General features: G+C 33.0%; 6 protein-coding genes across 8 annotated transcripts in view; 3 read left to right on the forward strand and 3 right to left on the reverse strand.

Moving 5' to 3' along the window:
* Nucleotides 1-20: 20 nt before the first annotated feature.
* On the reverse strand, nucleotides 21-3,391 carry LOC100178084 (protein NipSnap homolog 3A). Its single transcript, XM_009859659.3, has 6 exons — nucleotides 3,297-3,391; nucleotides 2,798-3,023; nucleotides 2,069-2,233; nucleotides 1,469-1,618; nucleotides 927-1,013; nucleotides 21-534 (listed from the first exon to the last, which is right to left on the reverse strand). Exons 1-6 carry the CDS (start codon nucleotides 3,354-3,356, stop codon nucleotides 458-460), a joined length of 765 nt encoding a protein of 254 aa, XP_009857961.1. The 5' UTR covers nucleotides 3,357-3,391; the 3' UTR covers nucleotides 21-457.
* On the reverse strand, nucleotides 3,260-4,449 carry gpx_e (glutathione peroxidase_like protein e). The gene has a single exon (NM_001190358.1). The coding sequence runs from the start codon at nucleotides 4,266-4,268 to the stop codon at nucleotides 3,657-3,659; it is 612 nt and encodes a 203-aa protein (NP_001177287.1). The 5' UTR covers nucleotides 4,269-4,449; the 3' UTR covers nucleotides 3,260-3,656.
* Nucleotides 4,450-5,201: 752 nt separating this feature from the next.
* LOC100185873 (centromere protein S-like) lies at nucleotides 5,202-8,672 on the forward strand. 2 transcript variants are annotated; one of them, XM_002129033.5, is made up of 4 exons: nucleotides 5,202-5,454; nucleotides 5,718-7,284; nucleotides 7,712-7,815; nucleotides 8,019-8,672. In XM_002129033.5, the coding sequence occupies exons 2-4, from the start codon at nucleotides 7,249-7,251 to the stop codon at nucleotides 8,161-8,163; spliced, it is 285 nt and encodes a 94-aa protein (XP_002129069.1). In that variant the 5' UTR covers nucleotides 5,202-5,454; nucleotides 5,718-7,248; the 3' UTR covers nucleotides 8,164-8,672. The 2 variants fall into 2 exon arrangements, with proteins under 2 accessions (XP_002129069.1, XP_002129044.1); XM_002129008.4 differs by lacking the exons at nucleotides 7,712-7,815; nucleotides 8,019-8,672 and having other exon boundaries at nucleotides 5,718-7,213.
* On the reverse strand, nucleotides 7,920-9,982 carry LOC100181200 (profilin-4-like). Of its 2 annotated transcripts, none has more exons than XM_002129243.4 (4): nucleotides 9,829-9,982; nucleotides 9,206-9,334; nucleotides 8,788-8,922; nucleotides 7,920-8,391 (listed from the first exon to the last, which is right to left on the reverse strand). In XM_002129243.4, exons 1-4 carry the CDS (start codon nucleotides 9,877-9,879, stop codon nucleotides 8,251-8,253), a joined length of 456 nt encoding a protein of 151 aa, XP_002129279.1. In that variant the 5' UTR covers nucleotides 9,880-9,982; the 3' UTR covers nucleotides 7,920-8,250. The 2 variants fall into 2 exon arrangements, with proteins under 2 accessions (XP_002129279.1, XP_009857976.1); XM_009859674.3 differs by lacking the exon at nucleotides 9,829-9,982 and adding an exon at nucleotides 9,681-9,800.
* A 363-nt stretch (nucleotides 9,983-10,345) lies between these two features.
* Nucleotides 10,346-14,335, forward strand: LOC100181153 (protein FAM228B-like). Its single transcript, XM_002129278.4, has 7 exons — nucleotides 10,346-10,547; nucleotides 10,759-10,863; nucleotides 11,158-11,271; nucleotides 11,468-11,662; nucleotides 11,933-12,082; nucleotides 13,163-13,329; nucleotides 13,646-14,335. The coding sequence occupies exons 1-7, from the start codon at nucleotides 10,449-10,451 to the stop codon at nucleotides 13,920-13,922; spliced, it is 1,107 nt and encodes a 368-aa protein (XP_002129314.1). The 5' UTR covers nucleotides 10,346-10,448; the 3' UTR covers nucleotides 13,923-14,335.
* Nucleotides 14,336-14,585: 250 nt separating this feature from the next.
* LOC100178782 (ADP-ribosylation factor-like protein 13B) overlaps nucleotides 14,586-17,243 on the forward strand; it is a 5,216-nt gene continuing 2,558 nt past the window's right edge. The window contains exons 1-5 of the mRNA XM_002129321.4: nucleotides 14,586-14,774; nucleotides 15,543-15,667; nucleotides 15,847-16,039; nucleotides 16,264-16,369; nucleotides 16,669-16,871. Coding sequence (XP_002129357.1) covers nucleotides 14,728-14,774; nucleotides 15,543-15,667; nucleotides 15,847-16,039; nucleotides 16,264-16,369; nucleotides 16,669-16,871 — 674 coding nt within the window. The 5' untranslated portion in view covers nucleotides 14,586-14,727. The remainder of the gene's footprint in view (nucleotides 14,775-15,542; nucleotides 15,668-15,846; nucleotides 16,040-16,263; nucleotides 16,370-16,668; nucleotides 16,872-17,243) is intronic.

Genomic DNA, 17,243 nt, shown 5'->3' on the forward strand with positions numbered 1-17,243 from the left:
AGTGTTCATTCAACAAAGAAGCATCATGTTTTTATTTTATTTCGAAGATACTGAAAAATGCCGAGCAACCAAAAGCATATAGGGTCGATATAAATACACAGACGTTATGAAAATATTGCAATGCAGAAAGTTTGTACAGCTTGATAAGTTATATACTACGCAGATAGAAAGTACGCTTGAAGAAATAACACACAATATTGGCATATAAACAGATGGAACTGTATAGCTGACGGTAAAATAGTTTTCGTACAAAATATTGATTTCATTATAGACAGGATATGTGAAAGCCGAAGTACTTTTACTGCATTGTACACTAGACTAATTTCACCCTTAAGTAGTTCCAATACATTGCAAAACAGATCAGACCAAAGAAGTTGCTATTGTATAGTAAACCAAAAAAATCTCACCAAATTAGTTCTATAACATTGTACACCAGTAGGATTTACCCAAGAAGTGTTTATTGCATAGTAGAGAATGGAGTTGGGAGCATAAGGATAGATGAATGCTGTGTCACATTCTTAAAGTTGTCTCTTACTGTGATAAACATACAAGGTTAATACATCAATTAGATTTACAGATTTTTACAGTCTTTAGGTATTGCTGTACTTTTTATAAATCATTAATGTTAGCCAGGAAAAACTTTTCTTGTATGTAACAATGATTGTGCATTTTTTACGCTTGTTAGAAATCTATTGGCTATTAGTGGAACAAATGTAAAAAAAACTTATTTATTCTTCATGATTGGGGAACGACAATCGTTATAAAACTGGTATTTTGTTTCATACACCTTGTTCCTTCAAGTTGGTTGATTATTTATTGGAGGTTTGTTTTCATTTGTATCTTGAATAAGTTGGTTTGTTTTTGCAAGTTTTCTGTTGTAATTATTTATACTTAAATTATTTAAAAGCGATTAAATTTAAATGCACCTTTATTGACAACTACTGCATCATTGTGAGCTTTGTCTCGTCCAATCCTTCTACTGTCAAACGAATCATAACGCCACAAAACTTGAACTGGAGATGTAAAATAATCAGGTTAGTATAATGCAAACAATGGGCTGGCTGCATGCAGTGTAGAAGTTTTAAAATATTCTTCGTTAATGTGGTAGCATATACATATATGTTTTGGGGAAGTTCTTTCTTTTAATTTTACACTTACAAAAAATATTGTTTAATTTTACACTTACAAAAATACTGTTTAATTTTACACTTACAAAACTGTTTAATTTTACACTTACAAAAAATACTGTATAATTTTACACTTACAAAAATACTGTTTAATTTTACACTTACAAAACTGTTTAATTTTACACTTACAAAAAATACTGTATAATTTTACACTTACAAAAATACTGTTTAATTTTACACTTACAAAACTGTTTAATTTTACACTTACAAAAAAGTCTAAAACACCATTTAAAAAAGAAAAATATATTTCCAACTTCAATTATATTTCATTGCATAAGCACCTGTGTTATGATCACCAATATCTGTGTACCAAACTCCAATCAAATCACTGTAACCAATTCTAGCATGAGCTTTTATGGTGGCTTTCAACTTTTCCCCCCAAATAACCGACCCACCCGTTACCATTGTGTACGTCATAAGTTCAAAGACACCTATATATGTATTTTGTATTAAATACTGAAACCATCTTTTATTTATTTGCAAAGCTAGATTTTGAACGGGCTATGGGCAATAAAAGTTTTTAAATGCAGGGGAGACAGGGATAGTTAGATGCATAATCCTATGAAACAAATCTAACTTAATGATTCCTAATGTTTACTGAATAACTTAATATTGCAGTGCAGAAAACTCCATGGTGGATCTGTCACTTCATGCTTGGTGCTTATAGGTTAGTTGCAATTGATATTAATTTATTTCAATTAAATACTTAAAAGCAGTCGGATATTAGGTTTGTATCAGGAGCAATTGTGTAGCTATGTAGTAATTTGGGTTGCTATCACCGCTACATATCAATTAAGTGACCTATGTATACGTGTGTGCTCGCCTTAGTTTTCATTCTACTATTTTGCGTCTCAATACAAACACAAGAACACATCAAGTACCATTTTGTTTCCCCACGTCATTAACTTGTTTGCACCACGAAGGCAAATACATTGTAGAGTTTTCTTGAACATCCAACAAAGGAAGCAGCTTTGAAAAATATTTTTGAATCCATTCCTCGTTCTGTGAAAGAGCTTTACGAACTTCTGCTCTGTGTTGAAGGTCATCTGCAAACATTGTTGTGTTAAGCGTGAAAACTGACTTGTATACATGGGGTTATTCAATATTAGTCAGGTCCCACACCATAGCACGTCATGGGTACTGGGATTTAGGCTACAGTTGGCCCATTGCCATTACCCAAACATTGTTAATGCTCATTCTATAGAAGTGAGGTCCCACATCAGGGCATGCCATGGGTTCTAGGATTTAGGCTTACTATGTACATTGTGTGTGACCTTGGTTAAGCTGTTAGGGGGTAATCTATCATGCATTATTAGCATTAAAACACTGTCCTGTTCGGAAACAACAGGCTTTACCTTCTGGAGATATTTGGTAAAAATATAGGTGTCAGGGGTAATAGGCCAACTCTGGCCTAAATTCCTGGTGACCTAACATGCCTTACCCCACTTAACCAATACATAATAAACAAAAATGATGCAATAAAAATTCGGACATTATTCAATTCTATTTGAGCACATTACCTATTCATATACACATCACTTCAAAATTATCTCAAACTATATTGCTACAATTTAAAACCTATACACTAAATACTAGTAAATGGCATTTACCATATTCCCAAATATGTACATATGAATTAAGAGTGCTTCCCATATCACATGACCAATAACCGACCAACTTTGATACGTTTGTTCTTAAATAAAACAACTCATTTATTTTATTAAACTCAGGAATTGCGTCGGGTTTGAAGACATATTTTCGCATTTCGTAAACTTTCCCATTTCGGTCTTCGGAAAAGGAAGGTTTTGTTTTACACAGTGACGTATGTGTTGGCACCTGCAAAATACATTTTATATTAAAACATTGCCAGTATCACTGTTCTTTTTTCTTCATAGATTGAATATATATTATGTTTTTTAGTAGTTGGGATAAATTGTTGCACTTATTGAAGAAGTATCAGAAGAACTCTTGTGAACCATAGAGCGGTAAAATCAAAAGTGTTACCAAGCAATTTATATTTTTATAAAAACAAAAACACCTATGTTTTGTATGAAATTTAGCGAAACGTTTTTGATCAGTTTCATCTTTACATAGTTTTTATTATCTCACCAATAAACTTTTTGCATTTCCGGTCTTTAATGCAACTCTTGTAATTTTATTCAACAACATGATTAATGCTAACAAACACTGAAAAGTAATGCACAGCTAATATCTTGTGTTTTAATATCAACCAAAACAACTAGCATACTCAAGACTAGTCATCTAGGAAAATATTGCCACACACATCAAAATGTTTTCGCTTTGAAAAAGTTTCAAAAACACCCGTCATAATAGATATATGCTGATAATAAAGCAAAATACAGAATCGTGTTTTAAACAGTGGTGTACACGCAGTCTAGTACGAAAAAGTTTGCACCAAAAAAACAAAAAACACAATTGAACTTTTAAATTTAAATGCATCAATCACATTTATAATAAGCTTTTAATGTGGCTCTCCATATCAAATGGCTTGTCCTTTGGACTGTATCTCTCCACAGGTTTTCCTTCTTTGTCGACCAAAAACTTTGTGAAATTCCATTTGATCGCATCCGTCAGAAATCCTCCTGTATTTTTCCCTGATTTAAGATATTTATAAAGTGGAATTGCATTTTCGCCATTGACGTCAATTTTAGCAAACATATCGAACTGTACATTGAAAGTGTCTTTAGCAAATTTAAGAATTTCTGCGTTGCTTTTTGGCTCTTGATTACCGAACTGATTACAGGGAAAAGCTAAAATTCGCAGGCCATCTTTTGAGTACTTTTCATACAAGCTTTGGAGTTGAGTATAGTTTGATTTAGTTAAGCCTCATTGAGTAGCTACATTAACAATAATGCAAACGTTCCCTTTATATTTGTCCAATGATACATTATTGCCGGTAATGTCTAATGCATTAAACTCATAAATAGAAGCAGCATCTTTCCAATTTGTGTTTGAACTTGCCAATACTTGACTTGTGTGAATGTGTTTTGCAAATCCAACAACAGCTGTGCCAGCCATTAACGATGATGTGCATTTAACTAAAAATGATCTAGCCAACATTTTGCTGCAATAACATATACCAAACTAAAGTTATAGCATTTCAGATTTTTGAAATCAAGTGTAAAAGGTGATGTCTTATTTTCTACCTTCGAATGTGTATTGCAAAATTTATACTTTAAAAATATATATTTTTTACTTAAAAAAACGTGCAAGTACAACACGCGTGACACACAATCCGCGTATTAGCGTTATAAACCTTCTGCTGAACCGCATTTTGCAAATGGATCATATTACATGAATTCAAATTTGGGATTTGAAACCAGCTGCTTGCCTTTTTCTTCGTGAAATTGTGGTAAGGGTCAAGCGAGTTCGAATTAAATGTGTTAATGCGAAGGTAAATCAATGAAAACGTATTATTAGTGTGGCAGAATGGAATATGATGATATTAATATGTCCTTAGTAGCCTTATGTTTCTCTGTAAAACCGAATTAAAACACAGGATAATTGGTTTGGCATACTTTGCTTAAAACGTGGGGGTTAATAAACAGACACCACCACGCACTTCTGACATTTTAGAAGCGGAATAGGTTCTACATCATTTTGTATGTGTAATAATGCGCCATTGCATGTGTTAATGGTGATGGGGACACTTCATGCCTGCGATGTAATTCCCGTTGTCCAATCGAGCGTCATGTATGACGCAATAGTATCTCTGTGACGTTGCGCTATGCCACTATCGGCGCGAGTCATCGCGAATTGAATAGAGACAAATAGTTTGCGATGGGTGGTTACCATACATACATACACACAGGTTCAGCGTGATACGACACCTAGTTTATATTTAGATTACGCGGAAGTGTAGAATACATAGTACAATGGTCTATATATATATATATACTGGGTTTTTGATTTTATATTAAAACTACATATATATAGTAAAAGGTTACAATTTATGTTATAATTGAGAATTGACACATAAATTTTATGAATGTGTTATTGATTGACACTTAGAAAAGACTATGTAGTTCTTACGTTGCTAGATTAGATACATTTATTTATTGACTATGAAAATAATTTATTATTAAACTGTAACAGAATTGAGTATTTAATTAAGTTCTTAATCATAGACACTTTAGTGTTGCCTGTTTAGGCTGTTGTGAATAGAGCGGTGTTGATGGGAAATGAATTTTTCTGTGAAAGAACACAGCTGTAAAGATGGGGAAAAGTCTTTCCAAATCAAACAAGGGTATGTTGTGTTTATTATTGATGTGTTGTAGTTGTACTTTTGTAATACGCAGTTATTTAGTTAGCAGTTGACATAGAAATAATAATTTTTGTGTACTAGTTATACAATAACATTACAGTAAAAAAGGTTTACTATTTCCACTTTTTTTAATATCTTTAATTCAGTAGTTTTTACACTCGCCTTCTTATAACAAATATCATTTTATTCATTCCCTTCTTTTAGTTTTATTTACCATGTTTGCTAATTTTTTTTTAATGAAACAGAGAGAAGTGTAAGCTGACCATTCAAGCGAAACAAGGATCAACAAACGCCGAGTCATCATGGGGAGGATCAGTCAGCGTTTATACGGGAGCGTTCGTGATGCTACTACACGTGATATTCCATTCATCTGTGGGTCATCTTGCCCGACTCACTGTCGGCGTCTGTTTCGTAGTTGAATTCTTTTTTCTTGTTTCGTTTCTCAACAAATACCTCAGTTTTACTCTCACAGTGAACATCTACAAGATTCTGTTTGTGAGGAAAATCCTTATTACATGTGGTTTATTTTTACTTACAATTATATCAGCTAAGCTTGTCCAAATTACATTAAACATTGTGACGTTCGATGAATTCCTTCTTATGATATTGCCATCCTTATACTTAGCTTCACACGTCCTCCCGCTATGGATAGATAAATCTGAAGATTCTTATTTACATAAACTACCGAATGTAATGCTTGTTGCGTTATTAGCTGTTTACTGGTAGTTGTAAAATACTTTAATATTATTTGAAATTTAAATACGATACTTTAATTTTATGTGTAATAGGCACGACCCTTTCCCTAACATTATAAACATCCTTTTGTAGACTAGTCATTCTTTCTAATAATAATAATATTGATATATCTGTTTAACATTGTGTTTTTGAATAACATCTCCCTGTGATTGCATCCAATGTTTTATGTTGTTTGTGTCAACACATCTACATTGTTACTAAAATATTTGTTTATTTATTAATTATGCTTTTTTTGTAATAGCTTAATCTGTAAGTGATTGAATGAATAGGTGAATGAATGTAATTTATTTATCCTAATGTGATGGGGCAATGACAGTTGTTATAACACGGGTGTTCTGTTTCATACATATTGTCCCCGCCCAAGAGTTCCTCTGTATGTAACTTTGTGGGTGATAGTTGTTTTGGAGTTTTCTTTATTTACTTTGTTGCAAGCTGCATCTGAAGTTTAAAAACAAACCATTATATTATTTTACTTTATGAGAAGTTCTTTTAACTTATATATTGCAGATCTCTCTACACACAGTTTATTAATATGCACATTAAACACTTTATAGTTAATATACAACAAATTGTAATAATATATTTTGCGTTTAACTAATATATGATTTTATAGAAGTTATAACATATATTAAGCCATAATGCCGTTGCATCTTTATCATAAAACTAGCACCATCTGTATTCTGCTAATTGTTGTGATAATAATGTTTCTTTAAATAGATGTCTTTTTGTTGCTTTCTCATTCTTGACTTTTTTAATATTTTGTCACAAGTTAGCCTGGTGGTTTATTGAAATAATTTAGTTCATTTATCTGTTGCAAATTGTTGTTTATTTGGTTGGTATGGTAAAGCAATTAAATTCAAATTAATCTTCATTTATTTTGATATCTTTGTTACTTAACATGAAATAAAGTTACTTAATTTTTTTTTACAATGTTTTTTTTTTCCGGTGTTGATTTTGCTTAATAAACTTGTTTCAAACACTTTCAGAGAGGTTAGATAAAAAATTATACAAATACTGACAATGGCAAGCATTGAAGAAGATGAAAAGTTTACCCAGGTAAGAGGGCAGTAGAGCTGACATCATCTTACAATAATTTGATGGGTTGGTCTTGTAAGGAGTTAAATAAAATAGACGGCCTTAAACCGGTGGATATCAGTCATAATTTAATTAAAGTTAGATGGGGAATTAAAATGGGCATGATATTCCAAATGATTGATACTTATTTGAGACTTTTTCACAAATGCTTCAAACCTGGTGCCATTCCATTACTAGAATTTAAGTCAGGTTGAATTAAAATGACCTGATGTTCTCCTGAAGTTAATGATTGACACTTATTTGAGACTTTTTGACATAAACTTTAAACCTTCTGTCCTTCAATTACTAGCACTTAACCGTTGCCTACAATATCAAATCTGCGTGTTAGGTGATATACAACGACTTTACAAGGTAGCAAAGATTCAACCCTTAATCCCTTGTTTCTCAGGTGATACATTACACTACAGGAAAGATCTGTAAAAAGATTGAGAAAGAAACCGAGATAATATTCAGTAAAGAAAGCATTGCAATGATCGCTGATCTGGCTAGCAGGTGACTCAGTGTGGGCTAAATTCAAATGATTTAACGTCACACCTTTTTATTGTATTAAGCTGAGGAAATGCATCTGTTTAGTGTAACTTGTAACAACATGAGAATATCCATAGCATATAATTTATTTCGATAAGTGATCGTTGTGTTTTCAATAAAATGAAAAGATAAATAAAAATCATGTTACAACAAAAATTGTTTTCTAGGCAATCTGTTTTATTTGCGCACGATCTTGAATTGTTTGCAAAACACGCCAAAAGAAAACGAATAACAGCCGATGATTTGTTCCTACTAACAAGAAAAACACCCTCTCTCTGTCGCCACCTAGCAGAACTAAAACCAGACTCTTAAAACAATTTCTTTAACGTCACAAACTCTTGGACAATACTGCTTAGGACCAAACTGTGCCAACACATATATATTATAACACCACAATGATTATCTTCCTTTTTCACGGAAATAGTCAGTCAACTTTTCCATGGCTTCCACACAAACTGATGGAAACATCCTCTCAGTGTATGTTGCAACAATCAACAGAGTAGCAGTTTGTGTAATAATCATTCCATCATTAGACTGAAGCTGGAAACATTATATAAATATTCCTTTAAAATGTCATAAAATTCATGCTGTTATTAACTTTATAGTGTATGGAGTTGTTTGATATACAAAGAATAAAGAGAATAGCCATTTTTTCTAGTTTGCTAATGAAAACAAAGGTTTTCACATTGCATTAACTACTTCTATTCTCTGTTTTCTTTGTAATTCAACATGTTCTGCCCTATATATTGTATACAAAGGCTACACCTCAGGGCTCAGTCAATTGTTTCGTTTTTTTTAATAAATTTTGCTTTCCTTAAAAAGTTTGGTTTTTAGTTCAAACAGCAAGTTAGACTAGAACATAGTAATCACCATATGATCATCTGTTTATGTTATTGTTTACAATATTAAGCAGGTGATTAAATCAAATGATTTTACCTGTTTAGCATAAATCGAGTTCTTGTCAGCTCTTGTACATTTGTAGTTTTTATCTTCAAAACAAATTCCTTCTTTTCTTATCATGGAACATTTCTTGAAAGCTTCTTGTAAAGAAAGGATCTGATCTTTTTGTAACTATGACAACAAGCCAACAACATATATTAGATTATAAATTCAAAAGCATAAAATGATTTTAAAGAAGCAGTAGCTTCAGCTTTAATATTAATAGAAAACTTTGTAAACCTATTTTCAACAATACCTGAATTTATTAGGTAATAATAATCAGAAAGTAAAACAGTATCTGTTCACACCTGTGTTTCAATAGCTGTCGTTACCTGGCACTCGAATATACAAGTAGACAACATTATTTAATTTTTACCAGTTTAAATGAGTAATTAATAAGAAAATATTAACTTACAACAAATCCAGGAGAACCAGCTCTTTGTTCTTTTTCTTTTCGATCAAGTATCGCACATTTTTCAACATGTTCTGTTGATATGAGTGAATCATGAAGTAAGTTGTTCAACTGGTTCATCTTCACACGATCCTAAGATGTATATTGAGTTTAATATGAAATATGGGATCCCTTTAGTTCAATAGGAGTTTGCATGTCCGCTAGGTCCACTATGTTAGCTATGTAGTGGATATTATGGACATAGCGGACGTAGTGAACATAGCGGACATAGTGGACATAGCAGACATTATGGACATAGCGAGCATAGGGAAAAAAGTGTCCAGAAGAGATATCACTTTATCAAACCAAAAACATCCACAGAATTTTTAACAGTATAAAAGGAGAGCACACCTCCACTGCTCCACACCTATCTGCTTGCATATACAATATTTTTCCGGTATAAGTAATGCTTATATAACTGTACAGACTGTAAACTTACTCTCCAAAATTTTTTTTCTTCAAAATTAAAACTAAAATTTGGTTCGTTCATACTTGTATCTTTGTTAGTAACAATGTGGAATGAAAACCAGGTTTACTCACATAAACTGCCGAATTCAGTCAACTATTGTGTTTGCAGTGTAACTTACCGGTACCCCTTTTATTTGGTAGCGATCTCCTTCCATCCATAAGTTCGCCATCTTTAGTTGAATCTTGTTTACAGTAAACACAAGCTCCAAAACACGAACAACAAAATTTGATATTTTCTAAATCCCGACTTCCTTTGTTGCCATGGTGCCATAGAATCTATAGTAATCTTTTTTACGCAATTAAAAGGGGTGCTGTTTAATTATATTGAGTAATCTTCCTGCAAAAGCTTATTTTTTTGACTATGTTGCGTAAAATAACGCTTTGTTTATGCATTTCGAACATGTTTTATTACTGTTTTGCATTAATCAAAAATTTTCGTTAATGAATTTTAATAAATAAAACGATTACACTTTCCTTAACTGATTAGGTAAATTTATATATTTTTTGATCTAATTACATTAATATACGCATAAACGTTTAAATTTACTGTATAAAAAGTTATATTTATGAAACTAATCGTCATTAACTGGTGGCGCTAATGAGTTTATTTGTTTCCAAAGCAACGCTTATTAAAAGTGAAGCTCTCAAGATTTTTTCTATTTTCGGATTTATTAAAATTTCTTTTTTGGAAGCGAAACTAAAGATTGCGTTCGCCATGGTGTAAGCTGTGCTATTTAAAATGGAAAGTTCAAAGTTAAATCAAGTATCAAGCGGGTCCATTAAGTTTTATTCGGCGGACGTAACGGAATTGGATTTAGAAAAACAAAATTTAAAACACGTAAGTTGTATTCATATATTCATACAATTTTAAATGAAATAAGTAATGTTCTTTTGTGTAGAAATGGCTTCTTGTTTTTGTTTTTTAAATAAGATTTATAGGCAAAATTTAGATATTTTTTATCACAAAATTGATAGTTGGCCTTTTTGTTTGTCTGTTATGTTTTCGTAGCACTAGATCTTTCATTTATTTAACTCCTACTTTCTTCCAGAAAGAATATTCATTCAGCCTCGGTGGCAAGTCTAACAGATCTGGTTCTCGTTTAAACAGAGCTTCTTCCAACACTTCTAGTGCTGAGAATTCGAGAAATATTAAGGTTGTTTTGAATATTTGTAAACTTGATAATATTTATTGACCTTTCTGGTTCTTTGACTTTGAAATCGGTAATGTCATTTAGGTCAGTTCGGTGTAGACGTTCTGGTAAAACAAATGACAATGGTTGGGAGTAGTGCATATAATGAAAAAATAAATTATTGGAAAAATATTTGAAATGTATATTTAAACATTACATCAATATTTATCCGTATTGCAACATTTATTCCTGTCTAAAATTTAACACTCTTATTACAAACACAGTTTGGTTTTCGTATTTATTCATAAATATTCTTAGAATTGGATCAACCAGAAGTCCTTACACCACATACGTGATCAACACAGCGCTGAAAATAATGGAACCAAACAAATGTACACGGTTGTTTTAAATAATGAAGAAAACTTTGTAAAAGTAAGACATGATTTGTCGTTTATATACATGTGGCGGGCAACGACAGTCTTATAATAATGGATATTCTGTTTTAAACACCTCGTGCCTGCTTACGAGTTACTACAAATGTAACTTTGTGCACAATTATTATTTTTTCAATGTTTAAACAGAATTTTTTTTTCGTACATTACTTATATTCTTCCACCACCACCCACAGGGCATTGATGAGTTTTTAATCGACCATGATTTATTAAATCTAAGAAGAAAAGAGCTTTTATACAAACGGTGGAACGAGCGAGTTTATATCCCCGTTCGTAAACGAGTTGAACAAGAAATTGAGCGCGGTTTTCAACCACTAGATGCTGCTAAACGCAAGGAACATCGAAACTACTTAAAATACACAAATAAAAAGGTGCGTAATTACTAAGTTATTTATTGGTATAAAGATATGTAAGGTATGTACATAAAGTTAAAGTGTATTTATGTTCGTTGTAGAGGTTAAATAATAAACTATTTTTTGGTTTCATGATTTTTTGATTTTTTTATGGCATGGGTAAAATCAACATAATTTTGGTTTCACTGTAAAAGTTAAACAAGCATTTATGTTGTAGAAGGTGAATACTGTGCATTGTGAAGGTTAATTACAAATTGTGTTAACCACAACTTATAAACAACTTTCCAGGGCGTTGTGTTCCTTGACACGATATCACACAAGGAATATGACCCTCTTGTTTTACACGGAGCAAACTCCCCAGTATCACTGCGTGTTAGAACGGGAAGATTGAAGGATCCTCTGCTTGCAGCTGAGAGGGAAAGAGATGAAGAAGAAAAGGTTGGGGTTGTGGTTATAATATATATGTGTGTTACAACTTGAATATGTGGTTGTCTATATGGATGAGATCTTCTATTCTGTTTGGGTGGGTCCTTGAACACCTGGGATTTATGGCAGTTTAGCTTGTTACCCCTGACCGAGGTCTTACAGTGAGGCAGGTTCTGTGACTTTTTGGGCTATATATATAATAAGTTGGCCTATAGTTTTGGCCCATACATATAATAAGTATGCAAATAATCAATAAAGATAATTCAAGGTTATAGGGTTTAAACTAACATAATTGAATGTCATTCATGCAACTTACACACAACTGTAATTACAGAATATGGGTGTTTGTGAATGAAAGCATGTTTCAACTAAATGTATTAGTTAGTTTGTTATAACGAATGTGTCAGTCAAAATGTTTGTTACAAATTCATCTAAAATTTATCTAAAACTATCATGTACAATGCATAACTATGCTGCCCTGTTTGAATATTTGTTATTTAGTCAATGGTTTATTGTTTGCATGACAAACTCAATTAATAGATTTGATTGAGAAGTTAAAGAACTAATTCTATTAAATTTTAAATTCGAAACACTTGCATTGTGTTTTTGTTACCTCATAATTGGCCATTGTATTGTAACAATTGTATTGTTGATGTAATAAGATCTTATTATTACATAACAATGGGATAACTCAGTTGTAACAGTATGTTGTATTGATCTGTATCTAGATCAAGTTTCTTTTGGTTGAAAATGTAAGACTAGAATACCAGCAGTTGTTTTGTAGCATCGTGGGGTGTGGGGTATGGATCTGGTTTCATTTATTCAATTTTCATTATACTTTTTTTTTCTTTTTTTTGCTTACCTAGTCTCTTTTTTATTATACAGTTGGTTAGACTTGATTTTTGCCCACTATGTTTTGTAGCACCAGATCCTTACTGAACTTCTTTGCACAAAATTTTTCAACTGTATCAGCACCAGATTAGGGTTGGATTCTCTGGATTTATTACAGTTATGATCGGACAGCGTTACCATATATTGTTAAACATTACCTTTTTTTTAAAAATAAATTGAATTTAATTTGTATGCACACAGATGCTCCTACAATGCCAAACGGGCCGAGTGTTTCCCGACCATCACATCCGGTCACGTCGGCTTCCTCCTTCCCCTTTGGTTCCCCTTGGTCGCCATGGCACCGAGTGTCCTCATTGGTTGGCCATGCCACTAAGGGATGTGGAAAGCCCAGTCAGGATGAAAAGCAGGTAAATGAATGTAATGAATAAAATGTGATATTTACATTCATTGTGATTTATTAAGGAGTATTTCTCATTCCTTGCACAATGTGTGTATACCTATTTAATATTTGTAAATTAGAGTTGATAATAATAATCTCCCTATAGTATTCTCAGCTTAATGTCAGTAAGTTTTATAATGTTTATAAAAAGTGCTTACACTTTTGTATTACTGCAAACATTGTACCTAAACATATAGACTCAAAGTTATGTTATTTAATATTTTCAATCATTTTTTTTATCTTTTACTTTGTCATTTGTGTATAACAAATGTATTTTTCAATAGAAATCGCATGTTCGGCACGTTTAACGATTCCTTTCTTGACTTTGATGATTGGAACGGGAACAAATATGGACAAGATGTTGTGGACAGTGAGTTGAGGTTTCAGCGCAAACGAAGGTTTGATGTTCCCTCTACCATGCCATCCCCTGCTATTCTTGGGTTGGCTGAACCCACAAACCACACTGAGACCACTAAAGCTGATGTTGCTGAAGACAAAATGACAAAAAGTCAAGTCCGATTTACTCTACCACCTGAAACACGCCCCCAAATCACTGCCTAAACTACTATATACAACATACACAATATTTTGTGTAATTATGAAACCTTTAATGCACTTGCTGTTACTGCAGATTTTCTTTTTCTAAAAGTTAGACAATCAAATTATTTATCAAGTTTAAAGCCTTTACTGTAAAAACCCACTATTTTTAAATGGAAAAACTCGTTTTACTTTATGTGAATGATAAAACTCTGTATTTTTACTTGACAGCTAAACAGTTGAATATGTATTATTTGGTTGTACAGTCATGACAGCTTAAATGTTTCATAAGATGCTTGAATACACATTCTAGTGTTAGCTTATTTAGATTACATCCAATTTTTCGAACAACCATTCTAGTACCTCTCTTAGCTTTGTAGCTTATAGGTGCCAACAATTTATGTGCCAAAATCGCAATAAACTAGTTCATGAACTTGTTTGTTTGGAAGTGTTTATTAATATTGCAGGTTTCACAGTTTTGTTTATAAAGAACTTGCATTATTTAAAATCTTTTAGACTATAAATTATTCATTCAAGTTTTACCACGCATGGCTATGCAATATTTACTTTTAAATCGTTCTGTTGAATGCAAATTTAAAGAGAATGTTTCAAAGAATGTGAGTACGCTGGAAAAACAACATCTTTATCGTTATTCAGAACGCACCCCAGACGATATTTATATTCACGCATGAATAGATGTGAATATTGATTTGTTGGTTTTGTTTCTTTTCTTCGCAACGAAATTTGTGAAAACAAAGTGAAGTTTAATTTGAGAAATGTTTTCTGTGGAGGCGGAAATCGAGTTTTATTTCTGTTCTAAACGTATGTTATGATCGGTCAAATGGGGAACTGTTTTCCGTGGAAGAATAAACGGAAGTAAGTGATTTTATACCAAGCATAAAATACGCATAGCCGTTTTGTTTTATTGTTATACTTAACGAAAATCATATTAGTTGAATAAACTGCTGTCAATTGGATACAGTAAGTATATTATGTACAATTGAATATCAAAGTCATGTGATTTTAGTCTTTTACGTCATAAAACTGGGATATATATTGTGAGATATCATGTAGAAAATCCTGAGATAATTTAAAAGTATTTTGTTTCTGGCCAAAAATAAGTTAGGGGAAATAACTTTAGATGTTATTGAATGTCTGAAGGCCCGGATAGGTCTCATGGCCTGGCATGTTGTGGAACTTCACCCACATAGAATAAAACATGAATTAATGTAACTTGCTGTATCATTGCCCAGTCTGCAAAGTATGGCAGTTCCTGACGAGATCTCGCACGTGCAAGACGGTTATTTTTCGCGTTCGCGCGTGCTATCATTAAAAATCTGCGTGCAAAGCATGTACATTTTCAAGCCACGTTAGGAAATCTTACTTAATTTAATACGTATTTTTTTCTTTGTTTAATTAATTGGCGTGCGTAGGACAAATTGTGGCGTGCATAACCGAAAGTCTGTAAAAAATCGCGCGTGCACCTGCCATACTCTGCAGTCTGGATCATTGCATGACTAGAAAACGACAGTTGTTAGCAGTGAGTCAGTAACAAGCCTTGAACATTACCTCCGGGGCTCCGGGTTAGAGACAGACTAACCACTTTGCCGCGGCGCCATAAACATAGGTTTTCATGTTTCACAGAAGTCTGAGTTTGTTAATGTTGGGATTGGACAACGCTGGTAAAACAACTGCAGTAAAATGTGTGCAAGGAGATACGTTAGATGTTGCTCCAACTGTTGGATTCTCGGAAGCTAACGCCAAGTTTGGTAGGATTATAACACAAGTTATTGTCTCCCTATATTTTCTATTAATAGTTTTATACTGTGGGTTTGTTACAAACCTGTAAAGTACTTCTTACCACCAAGTAAAGTTTTTAACATTGTGTCTGTTTATATCTTTCGGAGGTATGGTTAAGAACGAGTTTAGTAATTAATTTCGTCTCCAGGTGATTATGATCTTCGAATCATGGATGTTGGAGGCGGAAGATCAATACGAGGAGTTTGGAAACATTACTTGGCCGAAGCTCATGGGATTATATTTGTGGTTGATGCGAGTGACAAGGATCGAACAGAGGAAGGGAAAGAAGCGCTCGCTAATGTCTTGGAACATCAGTTCGTGGCTGGGAAACCTATTCTACTGTAAGGTTTTACACAGCGCTTTAGGTCATTTGACTCATTTGTTATGGGATGGAGTATAAAATTATGTATGACTGCCTATGCCCCTGCCCCCTGTATTAAAAATAGAAGTCAATAATTTTATCATTTAATTATAAGCAATCCACAGTTCATCTTTTTACAATTAAAAAAAAAAAATATTTTTTTTTAATCAACTTTTTTTAAGTTTTTGCTACTTCCCCACACAGACTAGCAAACAAGCAAGATGTGAGTGGGGCAATGAACGAAGCCGATATATGCGACGCACTTGATCTACAAACTGTTGTGAATAGGAACAGATGCCCATGTAAAGTGGTTAGTGTTGATTCGGGGTGTTTTATATTTTGACTTAACTAAATACGTCAGTGTTATCTCTTTAAAGTTGTACATTGTTTCATAACTTTTATTAAATATGTGGAAAATTGTGCCTAGAATTTTAAATGCCCTAACAGATCTAGTCCTATTGCATTTGTATATTAAATATATTTAATTTTTTTTTATTTTAGGTTTAAAAAATATGATGATTAACTGATTATGACCAAATCTCAAAAAATAATAAAATAGATTTTTGTTCCCTACACCTTCATGCAATCTAAATATTTAAACTACCACAGGAACTTTGTGCGGCAATCAAGAGCAAACCAAAGAAAATTGATCCTTCGTTACAACAAGGGTTGGGTTGGCTGGTGAGGAATATTTCATCCAACTTTGAATCCATCACTTCGAGGATGGAGGAAGATATGAGGAAGCAAGATGAGGAGAGGAAGAAGGAAGCGGAGGAGAGAGCTGAGAGGGTGAGGATAAAGAGAGAGGAAAGGTAAGTTTCATGTGGTTGTTTGGGTGTTGGGCTGTTAGGGTAACGGATCAATGGCCTAAATCTTAGGATTAATGGCGTTTCACGTTGTGAGACCCCACCCATATAGAATAAAACGCTTCCTGGTTAGGAAACAAGCCAACTCTGGCTTGAATCTCAGGTCCCACAGCATACCTCACTATAGGACCTTACCCATATGAAATAGAATGTGTATATACAATGTTGGGGTAATTGGCAACTCTGGCCAAATCATAGTACCTAAAAGCCATGCCATGCTGTGATGAGGTACCTCACCCATACAGAATAGAATATGCTTGTTACTGAATATTTGAATAAACAAATGGCAGTAGTAGAAGCTATTTTGATCGCAATGAT

This window comes from Ciona intestinalis, unplaced genomic scaffold, assembly GCF_000224145.3.
Source record: "Ciona intestinalis unplaced genomic scaffold, KH HT000262.1, whole genome shotgun sequence".
In the NCBI taxonomy this organism is placed as follows: domain Eukaryota; kingdom Metazoa; phylum Chordata; class Ascidiacea; order Phlebobranchia; family Cionidae; genus Ciona; species Ciona intestinalis.